Genomic DNA, 22,656 nt, shown 5'->3' with positions numbered 1-22,656 from the left:
AACTGACCCAGTGAGAGAACTACACACATACACACACACATACAGAGTAAGGATTTAATACTGAATTTTACTGAAATTACACATATCAATACTCAGACGTAACTACAAACATAAGCGCTATTCAGAAATGATGTGTGTGGGGGCGGAGTTTATCTAAAACAGAGGCGTGTCTCAGTTATGCTCGATTCTGATACGGAACTTAAGTGCATGTTTAACTACAGTACGTCACTCTTAAATTTACAGTTTGGCTGTAAATACACTCACACACATACACACAAACTATTCAAGGCCAATCTTTTTTAATAATATTGTCACTTTAACGTACACAGAATGTGTTTGTTTTTTTCACACGGAGGACAAGGGAGGAGACACATAATAATCCGAGACCTGGCTTATCTGGAGCAGTGAATATTTTATGGATGAAATGATGAATGAAGTTAAAGTTTCCCTGTAAGCGTAGCAGATGAGCGCTCGGTCAGCTTGTCCTTCACACCGTGGACACGTTTTCTTTACAGGACAGTGCGTCGAATTAACACACACACACTGGCTTTATTTTATTCATTCAACAAATCAAATATAGTGAATTAAAAGTGTGATCAAATCTTGTGTTCAAGCACTGCCAGAGCATGCTATAAAATATTAAATGTAAAATAACAGTCTGTGCTGGATCAAGTGCTATTCTACATACTGCTGAATAATGAGTGTGGAAGCCATTTTGTTCAATTAAACCAGTGATTAATGTGAGAGTTACAACTAGCACTATTTGTGCAGTCAGAAGTGGGTAGAGTAGCCAAAAACAAGTACAAGTAAAACTACTTATAAAATGAATTACTAAGTAACAGTAAATGCAATAATGTTAACAATGGCTTGAGTAAGAGTAATAAAGTATCCGATGAGAAGACTACTCAAATAGCAAGTTACTAGTTACTTGGTATCTGATTAAAAATCCTGAATCTCTGACTACATGTAAGTCGCACCACTCCTTGAAAGTATGTCTGTTGTGTTTATATGATATGAAACCTGGATTCAAGATGAAGCAGCAGATCCCAGTCCTGTGATGGGTACAATAACACACAACCTGTCATTTTCAACACAAAATCTCTTACACACTCCCCAAAAAACAAACATTTTCCCAACACTTGACTGTCTTTATTTTCACAACATGTTACAACACAAACCTGTCAGCATCTGCATTTAAACAAGACAACAGAGAAGAAAATAGAACAGAACAAAGGAGAAAGTGTGTGTAGAGAGAGAGAGAGAGAGAGAGAGAGAGAGTGAGTGAGTGTGTGTGTGTGTGTGGGTGGGTGGGTGTTCTGCCTCTTCTTCTTCCCCCTCTGGCCATTATCTTCCAGGACTGAGCCGATTAAAGAAGTGAGCGGCTGTTGTGTCCGCATTCAGACCACTGCAGCATATCGTGAGACTCGCGGCCTCGTTATATGTGTATAAAAATGATACATGATATAAACTAATTATTAAAACTACATCTATTCATTAACATTTAACAGTAACGGAGGAACATCACCGACTGTAGCGAAGTAAAAGTACATTTCTGTGAATAAAAATGAACTTGAGTAAGAGTATAAGTATGGCCAGTTAAACCTACTGTTAAAAGTAATTTTTTTTCAAAAAGTTACTCAAGTAAATGTAATGAAGTAAATGTAGCGCATTGCAACACACCTCTGCATGCAGAAATATATTTGGTGATATACGAGATTCCTATTAGATTTATTTCAACACTCGCAAAATCTTCTCTTTCGTACGTCGTCATATAGTGTTTAATTTTTCATGTTTAAATTCTCTTTTGTTTTTATGTTACATCATATTACATTGAACAGCAAAGAAAATAAACACTTTCCTCCTTCAGTCCGTATTTTCTATTCCTGATTGTTTTCAGGTTTAAAGGTTAATGTTTGGGTTTAAAGACGGTGGTCTAGACATTATTGAATATATCTGGTAACCTCAGAGGTGTGAACTCCATGCAGGTGATTTTAATAATCTGACTCTGAATACCAGAAACTTTCCTCACTGAAATACTGGACTTAAGTGACCGTCTCTGAATTCAACCCTTTAATCTGAAATGGTTTTTAAAAGTTTGGTGTTTGTGTGTGTTTGTGTTTGTGTGTGTGTGTGTGTGTGTGTGTTAGTGGGAGGAGGATGTTGGAGGAGTGTGAGTCTCAGTTACATAGGGAACAGCAGAGACGTGATGCAGCTAAAGAGACTCTGGACAGAATCACACACACACTGAACACTGTGAGCAACGCTGTGGAGCATCTGTATGACAAACTTCAGCACATCACACTGCAGGTAAACTCACACACACACACACACACACACACACACACACACACACACTAATAGAAAGTAAAGTATCTGATTGATCTTGTGTAGTTACTGTATTTTAGAGCGGTCCTAAATTGTATGTGTGTGTGTGTGTAGGATGCCCCTGTGCAGCGAGAGTGTGTGTCTCCTCTGCCTGTGTTGGATCTGATGCAGGAGGCGGAGCTGAAACTGATGAAGCTGCAGGACAAACTACAGGGATGTGATGTACACACACTCATCAAGGAGATGGAGGAGCAGGAGGTGTGTGTTTGTGTGTGTGCGTGTGTGTGTGTGTGTGTGTGTGTGTGTGTGTGTGTGTGTGTGTGTGAAACAGATAGAAAGCGTTCATCTGTTTATAACCATTGTGTGTCTGTGTCTGTCTGTGTGTGTCTGTGTGTGTGTGTGCAGTTCCATGCCAGCATTGAGGGAAAGCTTCCTGACTACAACACTCGCATCACACTGCCGGATTATCAGAGAGCCGACCTGTACGAAGGTGAGACAGACACACACACTCACACACACACACACACACAGACACACACACACACACAGAGTAAGATGATGAGTTTCTCTTTGTCTCTGTAGAAGAGGACAACAGCTGGGAAGATGATGGTGATGTTGTCACTCGGACGTCCCTCAAACGCCAGTCGCAGCTCATCATCGACTCGAGGACGAAGAGGAAGACTCGCCTGAGGAAGAGGAAGAGCAAACTGTGACCTTTCACCCCATTTCACCTCATTTCCTCTTTCATTTTACATGATTAGTAACATAATAAAATATAATTCAATTATTATTAGGTTATTAAATAAAAACACATGTAGCTCTTTCACTTCTCGTCACCTGTAGGGATGATGATGTCAGCATGGTGTATTATCACTGTATATCGTGTAGCAGATAAACACACCTGATACACATAGAATACAGTGCATCCAGAAAGTATTCACAGCGCTTCACTTTTTCCACATTTTGTTATGTTTTGTTTTTGTTATATTCCAAAATGGATTAAATTCATTATTTTCCTCAAAATTCTACAAACAATACCCCATAATGACAACGTGAAAGAAGTTTGTTTGAAATCTTTGCAATTTTATTAAAAATTAAAAAACAAAAAAAGCACATGTACTCACAAGCTTTGCTCACAGCCTTTGCTCAATACTTTGTTGAAGCACCTTTGGCACCAATTACAGCCTGAAGTCTTGTTGAGTATGATGCTACAAGCTTGGCACACCTATTTTTGGGCAGTTTCTCCCATTCTTCTTTGCAGGACCTCTCAAGCTCCATCAGGTTGGATGGGGAGCGTCGGTGCAGAGACATTTTCAGATCTCTCCAGAGATGTTCAATTGGGTTCAAGTCTGGGCTCTGGCTGGACCACTCAAGGACATTCACAGAGTTGTCCTGTAGCCACTCCTTTGTTATCTTGGCTGTGTGCTTAGGGTCGTTGTCCTGTTGGAAGATGAACCTTCACCCCAGTCTGAGGCCCAGAGCGCTCTGGAGCAGGTTTTCATCAGGGATGTCTCTGTACATTGCTGCATTCATCTTTTCCTTGATCCTGACTAGTCTCTCAGTTCCTGCCGCTGAAAAACATCCCCACAGCATGATGCTGCCACCACCATGCTTCACTGTAGGGATGGTATTGGCCAAGTGATAAGTGGTGCCTGGTTTCCTCCTGACATGACGCTTGCCATTCAGGCCAAAGAGGTCAATCTTTGTTTCACCAGACCAGAGAATTTTGTTTCTCATGTCGTGAGAGTCCTCCAGGCGGGCTGTCATGTGCCTTTTTCTGAGAAGTGGCTTCCATCTGGCCACTCTACCACACAGGCCTGATTGGTGGAGTGCTGCAGAGATGGTTGTTCTTCCGGAAGGTTCTCTTCTCTCCACAGAGACACTCTGGAGCTCTGTCAGAATGACCATCAGGTTTTTGGTTACCTCCCTGACTAAGGCCCTTCTCCCCCGATCGCTCAGTTTGACCAGGTGGCCAGCTCTAGGAAGAGTCCTGGTGGTTCCAAACTTCTGACATTTACAGATGATTGAGGCCACTGTTCTTATTGGGACCTTCAATCTGTGCCTCGATAAAATCCTGTCTCGTTGGTCTACAGACAATTCCTTGGACTTCATGGCTTGGTTTGTGCTCTGACATGCATTGTTAACTGTGGGACCTTATATAGACAGGTGTGTGCCTTTCCAAATCATGTCCACTCAACTGAATTTACCACAGGTGGACTCCAATCAAGTTGTAGAAACATCTCAAGGATGATCAGTGGAAACAGGATGCACCTGAGTTCAGTTTTGAGTGTCATGGCAAAGGCTGTGAATACTTATGTAGATGTGCTTTTTTTGTTTTTTATTTTTAATAAATTTGCAAAGATTTCAAACAAACTTCTTTCACGTTGTCATTATGGGGTATTGTTTGCAGAATTTTGAGGAAAATAATGAATTTAATCCATTTTGGAATAAGGCTGTAACATAACAAAATGTGGAAAAAGTGAAGCGCTGTGAATAATTTCTGGATGCACTGTATATGTAAATAAACACGCACTGTAAGAATGTAGTTTAATAAAGACAGTGTGGATCAGGATTCTCCAAACACACTCTCATACACATTGAGAGAGAGAAAGAGAGAGAAAACTATAACCAGTTCCTCCACTTATATAGCTGCATTATTTAATATATTATACATTTTCTCAGCAATAAGACACCACAGACATCGGACCTCATTCATCAGTTAAAGTCGTGTGTAAATGTATGTGTAAGCCAAAACAAAATAAAATTTTATGCCAGAGTTACAAAAGTTTTGTATATGCAGATTTTCTTTGTATTCAGGTGTCTATGTTGACAGAATAATAATAATAAGAATTTTAGTAATCACCCTTAAATTACCAGGTGTGTGCACGCCACACCTGAGTTGTGTTTGGTGACGCCCACAAAATTCTCAGAGCAAAAACTACAAAGTGGCGACTAAACGGACAAAAAATAAGAATTTCTCTGAGGCAGAAGCTGAAGTACGTTTGACTCACATCTACATGAGATCAAGAGAAAATGAACTGACATAAAAATTGATTAAAAAATAAAGTATTGTCGCTAATTGACAGAGTTTCTCCGGTAGCGGGGCCAAACCATGACACAGCTTTTTATAAACCAGTTTTCATCCTCCAAAAAGATCAGCTTTGCGCTACTTAGTCTTCTAATGTATAAGTTTATGCACTTTTAGGAGCAGGAGTAGGATACAAACGTTTTTCTGAATTTACAGGATTTTTGTGACTACTATGCACACTTTTGCTCTCTTGGATTCCTTTAGCTTGAGTATCTAATCTATTTGTCTAATATATCTGGCAGGTCAAGCCTAAGAGTTGTTATGGATTCTTAGACATTGTGTATGTTTGCTCTGAATATGTACAGTATATTGAACCATGAATTTACAAGAAATATACAGGGGCACTTGCTCTGATGTTGCCACCCCTTACAGCCTCATGCCACCCCATGAATCATTTTCTAGATTCAACCCTGAACACATAGAGGTCGAAAGTGTTGTAATTCTGAGTCCTCACATTTCACTCCTGTGTAAAATATCATTACACGTGTACCTGGGTAGAAGAAAGCAGAGCTTGAGTTAAATTTGACAAAAATGAACTAGATCATGTGACACCACCACCGCATTTTTAATTCCACACTTACAGTTCAGTATGCTAGCCGGAGTGTTAACTGTGCACGTGTGTGTGTGTGTGTGTGTGTGTGTGTGTGTGTATGAGATTATCACACACTCAGATTCCCTACATTGTGTTATTAAGAGAACAAAGCCATTTAAACAGAGTTCTGTTACATTTTAAACACAATTCTGCTAAACAATATCAAATAAAAGCATCTCAAAAATGAGAAATTATGCTAACCCTAACCCTCGGGCTACATCAATATTACACACACACACACACACACACATACGCACACACACACAAACTACACCCAGAAGCAGTGTGTAAGGGATAAGAATGTTTCCAATGACGCACAACTTTGTGCAGTTGACCTTCATGGTGATCCGTATCCCACAATGTAGCACTTCATACTCAGAATAAGGTGATAATTATTCACCAGTGAACACTGAACACAGCTATTCTCCTCTTTTATTCTCCACTGTGTGACGACACAGAACAGAACATCAGGAGATTCATTCAGTCTAAATATCGCACATATTATGTAAGTAATAAACACTATGTCATGCTCTCATAGAAAAATAATCAACAACGGGGTGGAGTTTCTGCCAGCACGCTGACAATGAATATTTTTATATAACAACACGTCCACAAGTGTTTTATTCCTCTTACAAAACAGCAACTTATCCAACAATTACTTTTTAATCTATCTATCTATCTATCCATCAATTCAATTCAATTCAGTTTTGTTTGTATAGTACTTTTAATAATGGACATTGTCCCAAAGCAGCTTTACAGAAATATATAAATTCAGGATATAAATTTTAAATGTATGAATTTATCCCTAATGAACAAGCCAGAGGCGACGGTGGTGAAGAAAAAGTCCCTGAGACGATATGAGGAAGAAGCCTGGAGAGGAACCAGACTCAAAAGGGAACCAATCCTCATCTGGGTAAACCGGATAGTGCGATTATAAATAAATCCCTTCTATAAATGTTCTAATACTACATGGAAAATAGTGCAGTTGTGTAACCAGGAAGATTCATTACAGTTTTTACATGAAGTCTGTTTTGTTGGACCTCTCCACTGTTCACTGATGGAGACTTGAGTACAAATCTGTTTGTGGCAATTAAGTCTTAAAGCGATCACAGCATAACTGTTCACACGAATTGAGGTCCAAAGCCATCATCATGGTTTTTAAGTGGTACCATCCCCAGTAATCTCAATCATCTTTAGGCTGCACCATGTGGGGACATCCTCAGGAGCAGCATGTGGCTTCCAATTGATGAGAACTGAACCAGAAGTAGGGCATCAGGATGGATCAGGCAGTTCTGGAGAGCAGAAGGGGTCAGGATCACTGGCATCTCAGGAGTAACATGTGTAGCTCAACAGAAAGGGGGGGGAGAGAGATTATTAGGTATGCTTATTGTCTCGTATTGGTTAAGGACAATGTACTTTGCATGAGTGCAAGCAGGGACTCCGGCAAGACTAGCTATGACAGCATAACTAAAAGGGAGAGCCAGAAGGTAACACAGACATGAGAGCACCCTGGGACATAAGGCAGACAGGCACTCTATCATCAACAACCCTGGGTGAACGTGTGAACGCATCCAAACATCCCAGTTCACCACAACACGCTATGCCTGTGAGCCCTAGATCTGATCCTTTACCTATGAAAAACACTTCACAAAAAGCTTGACTAAACAAATATGTTTTCAGCCTGGACTTAAACACTGCGAGTGTATCTGAGCCCCTAACACTAGTGGGAAAGCTGTTCCATAGCTGTGGGGCTTTGTAAGAGAAAGCTCTTCCCCCTGCTGTAGCCTTCGCTATTCAAGGTACCAACAAATAGCCTGCACCTTTTGATCTAAGTAGGCGTGGCGGATCGTAAAAGACCAAAATTGAGCCCAGATACTGTAGCACAAGTACCTATATATATTCAGTGCTTTATAGGTCAATGTTAGCATTTTATAATCAATGCAGAATTCTACTGGGAGCCAATGCAGTGTGGATAAGATTGGAGTGATGTGGTCATATTTTCTGGTTCTATTAAGGACTCTTGCAGCTACATGCTGGACTAACTGGAGCTTGTTTATGCTCCTACTTGAACATTCAGACAGTAATTCATTACAATAATTCAACATAAAGGTGACAAAAGCATGAACTAATGTTTCTGCATCATGTTGTGACATTATATTTCTTATCTTAGCAATATTTCTGAGATGAAAGAAGGCTGGAGTGGAATGAAAGACTGGAGTCGATAATCACACCAAGGTATTTTACTGCTGCACGTGATGAAACAGAAAGGCCATCCAGAGTTACTGTGTAATCAGAAAGCTTACTCCTAGCTGCATGTGGTCCTAGTACAAGTACTTCTGTCTTATCAGAATTAAGTAAAAGGAGGTTAAGGTCAAGCAACACAAGCAAGGAGACACAAGCCTGATCAGAGGCCAGTAGTAGGTCATTTATCACTTTAACCAGCACTGTCTCTGTGCTCAATCAATCGATCTATCTATCTATCTATCTAGTGATCTATCTATCTTTCTATCTATCTTTAATTAAAATCAACACACCATCCTTTTTAGCTGGTAATAATTACAGTTAATGTTCTGGAATGTCGGTGAAACAAGTTCCTGTTCTCACTTACTATAGCAGCTATAATCAGTAGCTTCCTGGGTTTCAGACCGATTATAAAATGCCAAACCTCCCTAACTAGTGCAGTACAGAGTGAACAGTGTGTGTGTGAGAGAGAGAGATGATGCTATTGGGGTTGATTTGGCAACTCTGTTCGGTATTTAGCGGACATGCGGTTTGGAGTCACCCTGAGGAATGGGTTATTTATCAGAGCACGTGCACATCACACCTGCAGCCGGACAGGTCAGTTGCGTCACTGATTAATCACGTGGCTGCTTCGGGCCTTGAACGGGGGACAAAAACACTACGCGAGTTGTGTGGCGTGTGCAGTGAGTAACACACCTACACATTTATGAATATTGTTATGCATGTTATATCACACGCGCATCCGCGTCGTATTTATTTTGCACGAGCTCCTATGTGAGAAGTGTGTGTCGATAAACAAAGCGCTACACACACAGCTTGTCTCCGTGTTTAATGTGTAAATGAGCAGCAGATGTGTGTCTAGAGGATGAGAGCATCTCTGCAGCTGTGTGTCTAGAGGATGAGAGCATCTCTGCAGCTGTGTGTCTCTGATCGGAGTGTGTGTGTAAAGCGCGTTCGACTGAAGAGAGTCCTGCGTGACACTAATGTCTGGCTCACACACTTCACCCTGCTGAACACACACAGTGAGGTGAGACACACAGACACACTTCACTAAATCATGTGATGATGATGATAATAATAATAATAATAATAACTTTCCCACGCTGTTAAACAGTATAGCAGTTATTTTGGTTTGCGTGACACCGAGATTGACGAAGACGCGCTTCAGCTTCTCTGTGTGACGTGATGACGCACATTTTTCAAAACCCCGCCCACCTAGAAACCCAAGCGCTGTGGAAAGTCCGTGTCCGAGAGCAGGCGCGCGCATCTGTCTGTGTTAAATTAACTTTCTTTTTCTGTTCACGCAACCTTCGTTTAATTATTCTCTGAAATGGATTATCCTACTTTTTACAATTAAATTATTGTGGACAAACAAAACAAGGATTAAGTTTATTTTCTGTGGTGAATGTTGAAGCGGGGGAGTTGAGAGTTCTGATTGGAGTTCTGTCATGAAGTTGTTCACAGCGCTGATTGCAGCAACAGCGTCCGCCTTCTAATCAACTTCACCACCGCTGCTCAAGTCACTTCTGACTGAAAAGTTATGGGGAAATGGCAGCTAACCCTGGTAAATTATTGTTTTTACTTAAACAGCTTCGTGTAGACATTTAATACTGCTGTTTTATATCCTTATATTGCTTCGAAAGGCGCTCAAGAGCGATGGCTGGGATTCGATTCCATAAAAGTGTCGAAAATCGAATTTGAGACATTGCGAAGTGTGAGTCGACTCCGAAGCTTTGAGTAAAATTCAAAGCAAGTTCTTACAATAAATCAACATTGCTAATGCTAAAGAAAGAACTACACAATTTATACAAAATATAGACAATTTAGCTACAAATTTGTTTGGTGTTTTGCATGTCTTTGCATTATTTTGCATTCCTGGGTTTAATTCAGGAGCGTGTGAGGCTCTTTAATTGTCTTTATTAACCTACTCTTCAAAAGAAAAAAAATTAAAATGCACTGGAATATACATGATGTGTGAAATCAACAGGTCAATACTGGCATTAACATTATTGATCACTGAGCACTTATTAACAGTAGATTGTTTTGTGCTTGGGAATCCCGTTTGTACCTGTTCAACAGGTGTGTGTAGGTGTGTGTGTGAGTTATTTCTCTTGCTTAATGCCTGAGTAGGGCTGGTAGATGCAGTTTCGGCTGAGTGTGTACTCTAAATAATCACCATATTTAACACTATTTGTTTTTATCTTTTTCACACCACACTGCTGCTGAGTTCTGGCTTGTGATTGTTCAGAAGGCGTTTATTAATTCTCTATAAAAGCAGCTCTGACAATAGGCAGGTTTATTTTAATGCTCATTCACAGGGACGTGTACAGCGGACGCTCCACGGGTTCATGGAATTGTTTGATTAAACGATATACAACCCCAATTCTGAAAAAGCTGGGACATTATGCGAAAAACGACAAAAAGAGTCATTTGAAAATTCGGTTAAGCCTGTACTATACTGAAAACACATTATTAACACATTATTAGAACATTATTTGATGTTTTACTTTGTGAATTTAATTATTTTTGAAAATATACACTCATTTAAAATCTGATGACTGGAACACACTCCAAAAAAAGTTGGTACAGTCGATTGTTTACGACTGTGTAACATCACCTTTTAATAACACTTATTAAGCGTTTGGACAATGAAGACACCAGTTGGTTAAGTTTAGCAAGTGGAATTTTCCCCCATTCATCCATTATGCATTTCTTCAAATGTGCAACTGTACTGGCCTTCGTTGCCTTATTTTGTGCTTCATAATGTGCCACACATTCTGAATCGGAGACAGGTCAGGCCTGCAGGCAGGTCATGCTAACACCCGCACTCTCTGCTTACGTAGCCATGCGCTTGTAATCCGGGCAGAATGTGGTTTGGCATTGTCCTGCTCTGGATGGCAGCATATGCTCCAAAATGTGTACATATCTTTCTGCATTAATGGTGCCCTCACAGATGTGCAATTTACCCATGCCATGGGCACTGACACACCCCCATACCATGACAGAGGCTGGCTTTTGAACCTGACTCTGATAACAGCTTGGATGGTCCTTTTCCTCTTTGGCTTGCAGAACACAACGGCTGTTTTGTCCAAAAAATATTTGAAATGTTGACTCGTCGGACCACAAAACACGATTCCACTGTGCTACTGTCCATCTAAGTTGAGACCGAGCCCAGAGAAGTCGGCGATGCTTCTGGACAGTGTTGATGTATGGCTTCTGCTTTGCATAGTAAAGCCTTAACTTGTATCTGTGGATGCAGCGGCAAATGGTGTTTACTTACAAAGGTTTACCAAAGTATTCCCGAGCCCATGTCAGGATATCCATTACAGACTCATGATGGTTTTTAAGACAGTGACGTCTGAGGGATTGGAGATCACACGCATTCAGAAGTGGTTCTCGGCCTTGCCCTTTACACACCGAGATTTGACCGGATTCCTTGAATCTTTTAATTATATTGTGCGCTGTAGAAGGTGAAATGCCCAAAATCCTACTGATTTGTCTTTGGAGAATGTTGTCCTCAAAGTGTTGGATTATTTGCTGATGCATCTGTAGGCAGATTGGTGAGCCTCAACCCATCATTGCTCTTGAAGGACCAGGCCTTTTTTGGAGACTCCTTATATACTATGATTAGACGATTGCCTCACCTGTTTCACATCACCTTCTTATTTCAACTTGTCACATCGCTATTAGTTCTAAATTGACCCTGTCCCAACTTTTTTGGCACGTGTTGCATGCGTCAAATTCAAAATAGACATTATCTTAAAAAAACTATGCAGTTGATTAGGTTAAAACATCAAACACCTTGTGTTTATACATTGCCGTTTAAATACAAGTCAAAATACATTTACAAATCACTCCTCTGTTTTTATTAGCATTTTCCATACTGTTCCAACTTTTTAGGAATCGGAGTTGTACCTCGATACGTAAAGTCAATATTATGATCATTAACACATCATACTCTGGTGTGTGTGTTTGTGTTTATTGGTGTGTATTAATCTCACTGTGTTCTTCTGTAAATCGTTGTGTTGCCTTGTTTCCGTGTCGCTGTTTTGCATTGGTCGTGTTGCACACTCGCACAGGAAATGAAATCTTCATTGGTGTGTTACTTCATTGGTCTGAGTACAGAGTTCACAGTTTCTGCAGAACCGTGATTCTCCACTGGTAGAAATGATCACCATTAAAACCAGCCAATGACGAGTCTGTGTTGAGAAACACCCACAAGATTGGGACATGCCTACTTTGGTTATGCAGATAAAAATATATAAAATGTGCTTCATGGCATTGACCCAAATCTTTTGTTCTCACCTGTATCCCTCACGCTGTTGTTCCTCACCTGTACCCCGCACGCTGATGTTCCTCACCTGTATACCACACAGATAGAGGCTGAGACACTCATTAATAAAGTAAAACTAAAGCCTCTTTCTGCTTTAGCTGTGTATGTGTCTCTTCAGTGACGGAAATAAAAACTACACACATTCTCACTGTGGAATTTGTAGCGTTACCCAGTCACCTGATCGTTAACTCATCGCAGGTTGTGTGAGGGAACATAAACCTCAAGGAGAGTGTTGAGGTAGCGGGGTGCTGTTCAGACAAGGTTTTGTAGGTGAGCATCAAGGCCTTGAATTTGATGCAGGTGGCTACAGGAAGTCAGTGGAGGGAGATGAAGAGGGGTGTGATGTGGGTTCTTCTGGGCTGGTTGAAGACAAGGCCTGCTGCTGCATTCTGAATCATCTGAAGGGGTTTGATGGAGCTGGCTGGGAGGCCCAGCAGTACTGCGTTACTTTTCATCTTCTTTTTCCTCCTTTCATTTCTTTCCTCTTGCATCTTCCATCTTCATTCTTTTCTCTTCTTTTTCCTTCCCACTTCTTCTTTCACCATCTTTCTCCTTCTCCTTTCATTCTTCTGTCTACTTCCTTATTTCTAATAATAAACTGATTAAGTGTGTTATTTAAAAAAGAAAAATGTGTGTAATCGTTAATATGGTGAGGTTTCCAGCAAGGAGGCATTTATTTAACATTTATGGAATGAGCCTCCAGTGTGAGTGCATAAGAAAGTGTTCAGGAGAGAGTGTTAGAATTCATCAGTAACATCAGGAGCTGATTTTCTTTATACAGGTTCTGAAAAAGACCGATCTGATCTTTATGATCTTCAGCGGTAAACCTCAGAGTTTAAACGTGAGCGTGGCGACGCGTTCGAGAGGAAACGTGAGCGCAGCGACGTGGGTCATTTGTTGTAGCAGTATGGTTACCATGGAAACATTAAAATACACTCAGAGGAAGTGTGTTTATTCTTCTGAAGTAGAGAACAACTTGGAGTGCAGTCCTATAATGCCACAATGTGTGTGTGTGCAGGACCCAATACAGGAATGGGGGGAGGAGGTGGAGGATGGGGTGGTGTATGGCGTGACCCTTCACAGGGAGCCGGCATGTACCCCCACCTCGGACTTGGTGAGCGTGGCCTGTGTGCAGTATCGGACGCTGAAGGTGCGCAGAGTGAAGGCGGCCATGTTGGAGCACCTCATCACTGAGCTGGTGAAGCCCGAGTGTGACGAACCCGACTACGCCCGAATCTTCCTCTCCACCTACAGAGCCTTCACCTGCACCAGCACACTCATCGAGATGCTGTTTCAGAGGTTTCTCACACACACACCCGCATACACTTCACGTTAATAGTGTTATTAGTATTAGAGTTTACTCTAAACTGATTTTGTTGTATATTGTGCCAGAAGGTCCATTTATTTATCCCTTGGATTTGAATAGCAGTTGTTACTATGGAAACACAATCAACACCTAAACAAATTCACTAAACATGCTGATAGTTAGCAATGAGCTTATCTACGATATTATTGATATTGCGATAAATTGTGCCTGTCAGAGTCTTGTCATTACTGTAATTACGCACTTCTCTGTAACAATGCTAAACAATTTATTTCTTTAATGACTTTTTTAAAATTTATAGTTAATTGTGTAATTAAGTAATAAAGTACTGTGGGTGGGTGTGTGAGAGCTATAATTAGATGTAAAGGTGTGAGAATGTAGACAAGTCTGACGCTGTGAGAGACAAAAACAACAAACGCAGAGAGAAAAGAAAAGAGAACGAGCGCTGTGTGCGTCATTCTGTAGATCAGCTCACATTCCTGTGTGTGCATGTGTGTGTCTCCATCTCTCTCTCTCTCTCTCTCTCTCTCTCTCTCTAGGGAAGACAAAATCATCAACTTGGACAACAGTGTATGTGTGAGGAGGTGAGTGGTGCACACACACAGTCTCTTGTTTATTTTCTACACATGATCTGATATAAAACACCTCTCTTTCTCTGTGTGTGTGTCTGTGTGTGTAGTTCTCTCCCAGCGTTGGTGAAGTTGTGGTTGGAGGAGTTCGCTGAGGACCTGAGAGACTCTCCTCTCCATCCATCGCTCCGTCTGCTCTCCTTCCATCTGCGCCATCGCCTGTGTTTCAGACGCATTGCTCAGCACGCCGACACACTCTTACACACCTTTCAAGAGGAAGGTACACACAAGCGTGTATACACACACACACACACACACACGTGTGCACACATACACACACACTCACCTTTTCTCCTCTCTTGATACAGACAGGCGTGCTGAGAACAGGTCAGAGGTCACTAATGTTTTTGGAGAAGAAACAGGAAGCGTCCTGAGCTGCTCCGCCCGGGACGTCGCTGAGGAGCTCACCAGATTGGACGCTGTAAGTGTCAATCACTGCGTATCAGTGGAGTGATTCCTCCCTTTGTATTATGAGTGCACACTAGTGAGGGGAAGTCATCAAGGGCAGGTCACCTAAACCCAGAGAACCTCAGTGTTTTAACCTAGGTGTGGTTCTGACCTGTTTGTTCTCCACAGGGCCTGTTTGCGTGTGTGGTTCCGTTCCACTGTCTCGGCTGTGTTTGGTCTCAGAGGGATAAGAAGCAGAACCGGAGCTTAGCGCCCAGCGTGAGAGCCACAATTGCCCAGTTTAACTCTGTCACTAACTGGGTCATCACCTCGCTGCTCTGCACACCCACAACCCCAAACTCCGCCCCCACTTCTCCAAAATCATCCACATCACCCAGACTACACCCCTGCTGCCATCACACAAGCCCCGCCCACCGTGCTCGCATCATCGAGAAATGGATCTCTGTGGCTCAGGTGTGCGCACTGTGCGCACTGTGTGTGTGTGTGTGTGCGCACTGTGTGTGTGTGTGCGCACTGTGTGTGTGTGTGCGCACTGTGTGTGTGTGTGCGCACTGTGTGTGTGTGTGTGTGTGTGCGCACTGTGTGTGTGTGCGCACAGTGCGCACTGTGTGTGTGTGTACAAGTTATGTTAAACATTTTGGTGTGTGTGTTTGTAGGAGTGCTATCTGTTGAGGAACTTCTCGTCTCTGCGTGCGATCCTGTCTGCTCTACAGTCCAACGCTGTGTATCGCCTCAAAAAGACCTGGGCTACAGTCAGCAAGTAAAATAACACACAGACTCGCCCACACTTTTTACCCCTCTTCATGGAAATTTGCTTTTGTGCATTAATTGTGTGTGTGTGTATATATGTGTGTGTGTGTGTGTGTGTGTATATATATATATATATATATATATATATATATATAAAATATTGTGTGTGTGTGTTTTCAGAGAGAGTCTAGCCACCTTTGAGCAGCTGTGTGAGAGCTTTCCTGATGAAAACTGTGTTCTGGCTAACAGAGAGATCCTGGAGGTAGGGGTGTGTGTGTGTGTGTGTGTGTGTGTGTGTGTGTGTGTTCTCAGCTAATCAGAGCGCACATTATTCAATTACATAAGTGCCCAATGATGGAGAACTGACTGAATAAACAGTGACTGGTGCACTCAGACTGTACACACCTGAGCTTATCTCTGTGTGTGTGTCTGTGTGTGTGTGTGTGTGTGTGTGTGAGTGAGAAAGTTTGCTCAGAGATGTCTTGGTGAAACAAGATGCAGTAATTATGAATTTTACATAAGCGTATAAATAAATCTCTGCATTTAAATAGAGATGGACGGAAAGGCAGTGAGGTGGAAAGACAGACAGGTAGAGAGATACATGTGTACAGGGGTATGTGTGTGTGTGTGGTGCAGGTCATGTTCTCGGCGGCTCTCTGTAACTGAAACCCAGCAGTGACGTGAGAACTCCTAGATATAAACAGGGAGTTCTCAATTTGGTCTTTTATCAGTGTGTGCCTAAGGACAAATGCCAAATAGCTTACACACATTTTATAATCTGTGTTTAAGCTCTGTATCAGGTGTAGTGTGTACCTGTGTGAAGGTAGAACATCTGTAATCTCTAAACGATTTTAGCTTCATACTGGAACTGACAAAGCTGATGGTTGTTCTTAATCACAATATAGCATCATACATGTGTGATACATACATGTATCATCCCTGCCCCTGACCGTGTGTCTGTGTGTGTGTGTGTGTTTCAGGACAGTAATAAGCACACAGAGGAAAACCCCTCTACAGCACTCGGATCTCCTAATCTCAGTCCCACCTCCAAACGCACGGTGAGATTACACATGAAGTTAATATGTTAATAACCTGTTACACGTTTATAACCGCAACAGCGTTATTATCGTAGAATTTCCTTCAATGTCACTTTAATCTTTAGTCTGTGAGCAGACGGTGTTCTGGGGCTCTGTAAATAAAACTTGTTCCTGTCAGAAAGCAGCGTGAAGGGCGTGTGTTTTAGAGGAGATCTGTCGTGGTGTTGTGAGAAACTGAGCCATGAACAGTTCCAGCACTCTAACAGTGTCCAATTACAGGAATAGTTCAGCCATAAACATTGTAGTCTGATGCTCTGAAAACTGTGGTTTAGAGTTTTATATGCAGTCAGGTCCATAAATATTTGGACATTGTTATAACAAAGTTGTTTTATTGGTCTTCCACAGTATATTAGAGTTGACATTTAAATACTGAATATGAGCTCAATGCACAGCTTTAATTTGCTCCAAATCGGCTGAATGGTGTAGGAATTACAGCACTTTTTATATGCAGCCCCTCCCCCTTTCACATTTGGTCCAAAAGTAATTGGACAGGTGTGTTGTCCTGTCATTATTTCACGTACATGTAAGCTCAAGTTGATGTTAAGTGTTTGATACATTCTTAAAAAGAAAGAACACACTGGTGAGCTCAGGAACACCAAAAGGCCCAGAAGACCAACGAAAAACACCTGTGGTGGAGGACAGAAGAATTCTTTCCGAGGTGAAGGAAAACCCCTTCACAACAGCTGGCCAGATGAAGAACATCCTCCAGGAGGTAGGAGTATCTGTGTCAAAGTCAACAATCAAGAGAAGACTTCACCAGAGTAGATACAGAGGGTTTACCACAAGATGTACACCACTGGGTAAGCCTCACAAACGGGAAGACCAGATTAGAGTTTGCCAAAAAAGACCAAGATCAACGTGTAGCAGAATAATAGGAAGAGAAGCGTATGGAGAAGGAGAATGTAAGGAACTGCTCATGATCTGAAGCGTACCATCTCATCTCACGGAGTGGTTGTGTATGGCTGCCAGTGGAACGGGTTCTGTTGTATTTATTGATGATGTAATGAATACAGGTGAATTGTGAAGTGTACAGGGCGATATTATCTATTGTAAAAAGCGCTATACAAATAAAATTTAATTGAATTGAATTATTTGCTCACATTCAGACTTGCACTTCCACACTCATTGCATGGAGCTTCACAGTGCAGATGGACAATGACCTAAAACGTATTTCTAAAGCCAACAAAGAGTTTTTAAGGCAGAGAAGTGGAATGTCATGTAGTGCCCAAATCAATCATCTGAGCTGAATCCAACTGAGCTGAATTTCACTTGCTGACGGTAAAACTGCAAAAAAAAATAAAAACACCTTTGAGGACAAGTGAGGACAGCTGCCGTAAAGACCTGGCAGAGCTTCAACAGAGAAGACATTTATTTAATTTATTAAATAAATTGTTAGTTTGTTAGTTTGTCTAATTACTTTTGGTTCCTTAAAAGGGGCGGGGCCGCACAGACACACTGCTGTAATTTCTACACTGTTCTATGATTTGAATGTAAATTCCCTCAAATGAAATCTGAATCACATGGAGCTCATATTCATTATTTAATTATTTACCTCCAATACACTGGTAGACAGACAACAAAAACTTGTCCAAATATTTATGGACCTGACTGTATATGATGACACATACAGTCTGTTCCTCTTTTTATTTTTTATAAAGTCTGTGTTCTTGTCTGCAGTGATCTGAAGAGGAAGTGTGTATGTGTATGATTTTTCGAATTATTATTATTATTATTATGGCATTTCAAATAAATCACACAGAGTTCCATTTGAGCTATTGTGGAAAGTACCACTGTAAAACAGGAAGTATGTATGTAGGTGTGTGTGTGTATGTGTGTGTGTGTGTTGTTTTTGGAATTATTATGGCATTTCAAATAAATCGCACAGAGTTCCATTTGAGCTATTGGGGAAAGTACCACTCTAAAACAGGGTGTGTGTGTGTGTGTGTGTGTGTGCGTGTGTGTGTGTGTGTGCACGCGCGCAGAGCTACAGTGGGGGGGAGGTGCCGTACCTGGGGACATACCTGACCATCCTGACCATGTTGGACACAGCTCTACCGGACACAATAGAGGTTCTGAGACACATACACACACACCTGAGATTTACCTAGCTATTATAATAATAATTTTATTATTATTAACAACATCTGTGTGTTTCAGGGTGGACTAATCAACTTTGAGAAACGGAGAAGAGTGAGTATAAACACACACAAATGTTACCTACCAATTGGTGCAGTTTATTTTGGTGACTGGAATATCTCTTTAACAGCCATTTCTCATCCTCTCTCTCTCCCTGGCTCTCTCTCTCTCTCTCTCTCTCTCTCTCTCTCTCTCTCTCTCTCAGGAGTTTGAGGTTCTGTCTCAGATCCGCCAGTTGCAGGTGTCGTGCTCTCTCTACTCTCTCCCATCTCACCCCCATGTCTCCTCCTGGCTAAACAGCTGCTCACCCCTGTCTGACCAGCAGAGGTCAGTGTACACACACACACGCTCTCATTCTAAAGCTTTAATCCCAAACCTGGTATGATGGAATCCTTATTATTGTGTTTAAGATTTGATGTATGTGTGTGTGTGTGTGTGTGTGTGTGTGTGTAGTTATGATCTGTCCCGACAGTTGGAGCCCCCAGTGGATTCGTGTCCCGGGTCACCGAGCTGGAGCCATCGACTCATCAGCAGGAAACTTGGCTTGTATGTCTTTCTCTCTTTCTCTCTCTCTCTCTCTCCCTCTCTCTCTCTCACACACACATGCCTTATATATGTCTATCCATCCATGTGCTCACATACTCAGCCTGCACGTTGATGGTACTGACACACCGTGTGTGTGTGTGTGTGTGTGCGCAGGTTGTTGAACAGCAGTGACAGCTCTAGGAAGAAAACACACTTGGATCAGATGAGTGTTTCCTCATCAGGCTCCAGCAGCTCTGAGATGGACGACTTCTCCGTTCCACTCCGCCCCAAATCACAGGTAACTGATCACATGATCAAATTCTGAACTGTGATTGGTCAGATACAGAACAGACATGCAAACATAGACGTTTCTCACACATCTCCAGCTAGAGGTGTGTCAGTGTTAATGTTAGTGCTGTATGATGCCAAAATCATGTGACATGTGGTGATGTTAAATATCGTCATGACGATATGATTGTGAGAAATAAATAAATCAGGACTAAATATAGAATTATAGAATTTTAACATGTGCTGTAAAATGCACAGCCTTAAAGTTTTATTTCTGCTATTAATTTCATGGAATAATTTCTCTTCTTAAAGCAAATAAATTTACTATTGTTCAAAATAAAAATGGCACAATGCTGTCCACGTATATATACAGTCACTGGTCTGTCTAATCTTTTAACGCTATAATAATCATAAACATGGTGTGTGTGTGTGTGTGTGTGTGTGTGTGTGCATGCTGCAGTCTGGACCATGCCTGAACATCTCAGGAGACTCCTCCGGGTTATGTCCTGATCCACGCTGCGCCTCTCCTGCTCCCTCCTCTCTGTCTGACATCTCCAGTCTGAGCTCTGATGGTGCGTCTCCTCCTTCCTCCTCCCAGGCTGTGTATAATAAACAGAGTGACGGCTGCATCATCAGAGTCAGTATGGCGCTCCACAGCTGCAACGTCTACAAGAGCATCCTGGTACACTATCCGTGATTAGTGATGATTAAACTCCATTCGGAACACAGCAGGTCAGGGTTTCAGCTGTGTAATAGTGTGTGTGTGTGTGTGTGTGTGTGTGTGTAGATAAGCAGTCAGGATAAGACAAGTCAGGTGATACAGAGAGCTCTGGAGAAACACAACGTGGAGAATATGAGCTGTAACGACTTCACACTCACACAGATACTGCACTGTGATAAAGGTGCGCACACACATAATACACACACACACATTATATATATATATATATATATATATATATATATATATATATATATATATATATATACTGCACTGTGATAAAGTTCATATACATACATGTGCACACTCAGTATAATAGTATAATAACCCAGTGTGTGTGCTTTCTCTCACTCTCTCTCTCAGAGCTGTTGATTCCAGATAAAGCGAATGTGTTCTACGCGATGTGTCCCTCAGAGAGTTACGACTTTGTTCTGCGTCAGCGCTGGAGGAGTCACAATCTGAGCTCAAGTCCCGCTGTCCTGCGCAGAGATCATAAGTAACCATGTGAGCTGGAGGACTCGCTCTGTGTGTGTGTGTGTGTGTGTGTGTGTGTGTGTGTGTGTGTGTGTGTGCGTGTACGTGCACGTGTACATGTGTGAGAGACTCATTAAGCTATTTTCATGTGTTTTAATATTTTAAACTCACCAAGTTTTATTGGTTGATGATAATCACAGTAATCAAGCTAAACATTTTATTCTACTTTTCCTTTTTTAGTGAGATAAAAACACGTTTTAAAGCTAAAGACTGTTTATGAATGTTATGTTTACACACACTGTATAACTTATGACCAGCAGGTGTGTGTTAGTGCATTAATGTGTACAGTACAGATATTTATTTGAATAATTTTGTGCAGTGATAATAATAATTATAACAATGCAGAGGTATTCTATGGATATTACGGTCCGAGTGTTTTAAGTACCAGGATTTTACTTATTTATTTTGATGTCCATTACAGCACACTGATTCAGTTTTATTATCGTTGTTCAGTTTGCCGGGTTTAACTGGAATGTGCAACTTTTTTCCTGTTAATGCACAAAATCACCTGAAGCTGCAGTAACTAGTTTAAAAGTTCCTGAATTTATCCCAGTGTCTTCCTGTTTTAATGCATTCCTCTCTGTTTTAAAGTAATAAATGCATATATATATATATATATATATATATATATATATATATATATATATATATATATATATAAAATAAACTTACTTTTCTGTGGAGCAGACAGAAGTGTTCTGTAAATACCCAAACTTTTTCATTAAATGTTTAAAGAGCAGAACATTGCTGTTATACATAGAACTGGTTTATTAAACACTGTAATAATTCATTATTCACTGAAAAATCAAAGACTAAAAAAATCTTAACAAACTACAGTCATCGGGTTTAATTATCTTTTTCAGGGCTTGTTTTTATGACGATTCTGCCCTTGAGTGTGTTTTTATTCACTTCAGTAACAATGTTGTGTGTTTATTGTGATGTACATCTGATGTACAAGTCTAAATAATGTGTGTAGTAGATATTTATAAATGTGTAGATGTAAATAATTTATCGTGTACAGTAATAATTATAATACAAAGCTAGTATAAAGATGTTAATTTAGGGGTGTGTGTGTGTGTGAGAGAGAGAGAGAGAGAGTGAGTGTGTTCTCTGTAGTGCTGTTCTCATATACAGTTTGCTTTTAAAGCTTGGCACAGTTTTAACTGAAATAATTATAATGAATAAATGCTTTCTAGTTAATTACAAAGTGTGAAGTGTGTGTGTGTGTGTGTGTGTGTGTGTGAGAGAGAGAGCGCGCTTGCAGTTGGGGGGGTGGAAGGTGAATAAACCACATTACGCACGTTTAAACCCAACACAGTTTTTATTTTCTTGTCATTCTTTTAAAGACACAGCAGTGAAACACGAGACTACACCACCTGTGAGGAAATATATAACAATTACAATATTTTTTGTAAAAAAAATTATAACATTTCTAAAAAAAAAAAAGCAAAATAAATCTAAATTAAAAAATTGCATCACTGAGGAGTGTGTGTTTGTTGACACACAGACAGCACACTGATCATTTCTGATAAAACAGGTGTGTGATTAATGCTGGTGTTGCTCCTGTCTCTAATCTAATGCAGCATTCTTTTATGTGTGTTTATTTTGTTTTCTGTTATTGATGTGAATCGGCTCTAAGCTGCATATAAAGTAGATAAAACGCAC

At 40.9% G+C, this 22,656-nt stretch overlaps 2 protein-coding genes across 3 annotated transcripts in view; both read left to right on the top strand.

The window, feature by feature from the left end:
• The window catches only part of odad3 (outer dynein arm docking complex subunit 3), a 12,437-nt gene extending 7,327 nt beyond the window's left edge, over positions 1–5,110 (top strand). The window contains exons 9-13 of the mRNA XM_053638156.1: positions 1–10; positions 2,148–2,307; positions 2,440–2,583; positions 2,731–2,815; positions 2,908–5,110. The exon at positions 1–10 is cut by the window's left edge and continues 151 nt beyond it. Of these exons, the coding sequence (XP_053494131.1) occupies positions 1–10; positions 2,148–2,307; positions 2,440–2,583; positions 2,731–2,815; positions 2,908–3,038 (530 nt within the window). The 3' untranslated portion in view covers positions 3,039–5,110. The remainder of the gene's footprint in view (positions 11–2,147; positions 2,308–2,439; positions 2,584–2,730; positions 2,816–2,907) is intronic.
• A 3,971-nt stretch (positions 5,111–9,081) lies between these two features.
• Positions 9,082–21,595, top strand: rgl3a (ral guanine nucleotide dissociation stimulator-like 3a). 2 transcript variants are annotated; one of them, XM_053637447.1, is made up of 17 exons: positions 9,082–9,273; positions 13,598–13,878; positions 14,443–14,487; positions 14,583–14,752; positions 14,841–14,953; positions 15,109–15,393; positions 15,597–15,700; positions 15,871–15,952; positions 16,671–16,748; positions 18,770–18,856; positions 18,945–18,977; positions 19,129–19,250; positions 19,377–19,469; positions 19,623–19,746; positions 20,197–20,418; positions 20,524–20,638; positions 20,821–21,595. In XM_053637447.1, exons 1-17 carry the CDS (start codon positions 9,145–9,147, stop codon positions 20,955–20,957), a joined length of 2,220 nt encoding a protein of 739 aa, XP_053493422.1. In that variant the 5' UTR covers positions 9,082–9,144; the 3' UTR covers positions 20,958–21,595. The 2 variants fall into 2 exon arrangements, with proteins under 2 accessions (XP_053493422.1, XP_053493423.1); XM_053637448.1 differs by lacking the exon at positions 9,082–9,273 and adding an exon at positions 9,492–9,810.
• The last annotated feature ends 1,061 nt before the right edge of the window (positions 21,596–22,656 follow it).

This window comes from Ictalurus furcatus, chromosome 12, assembly GCF_023375685.1.
Source record: "Ictalurus furcatus strain D&B chromosome 12, Billie_1.0, whole genome shotgun sequence".
NCBI classification, from domain to species: Eukaryota; Metazoa; Chordata; class Actinopteri; order Siluriformes; family Ictaluridae; genus Ictalurus; species Ictalurus furcatus.
Note: the sequence above shows the minus strand (reverse complement) of the source record. Positions and strands in the feature narration are given on the sequence as shown.

Excerpts from the sequence above, each read along its gene's own strand:
- rgl3a (XM_053637447.1), top strand. The coding sequence starts at position 9,145 with ATGAGAGCATCTCTGCAGCTGTGTGTCTCTGATCGGAGTGTGTGTGTA. Across the intron at positions 14,753-14,840 it reads ACACACCTTTCAAGAGGAAG|ACAGGCGTGCTGAGAACAGG; the intron begins GTACACACAAGC and ends CTCTTGATACAG. Across the intron at positions 15,701-15,870 it reads ACCTGGGCTACAGTCAGCAA|AGAGAGTCTAGCCACCTTTG; the intron begins GTAAAATAACAC and ends GTGTGTTTTCAG.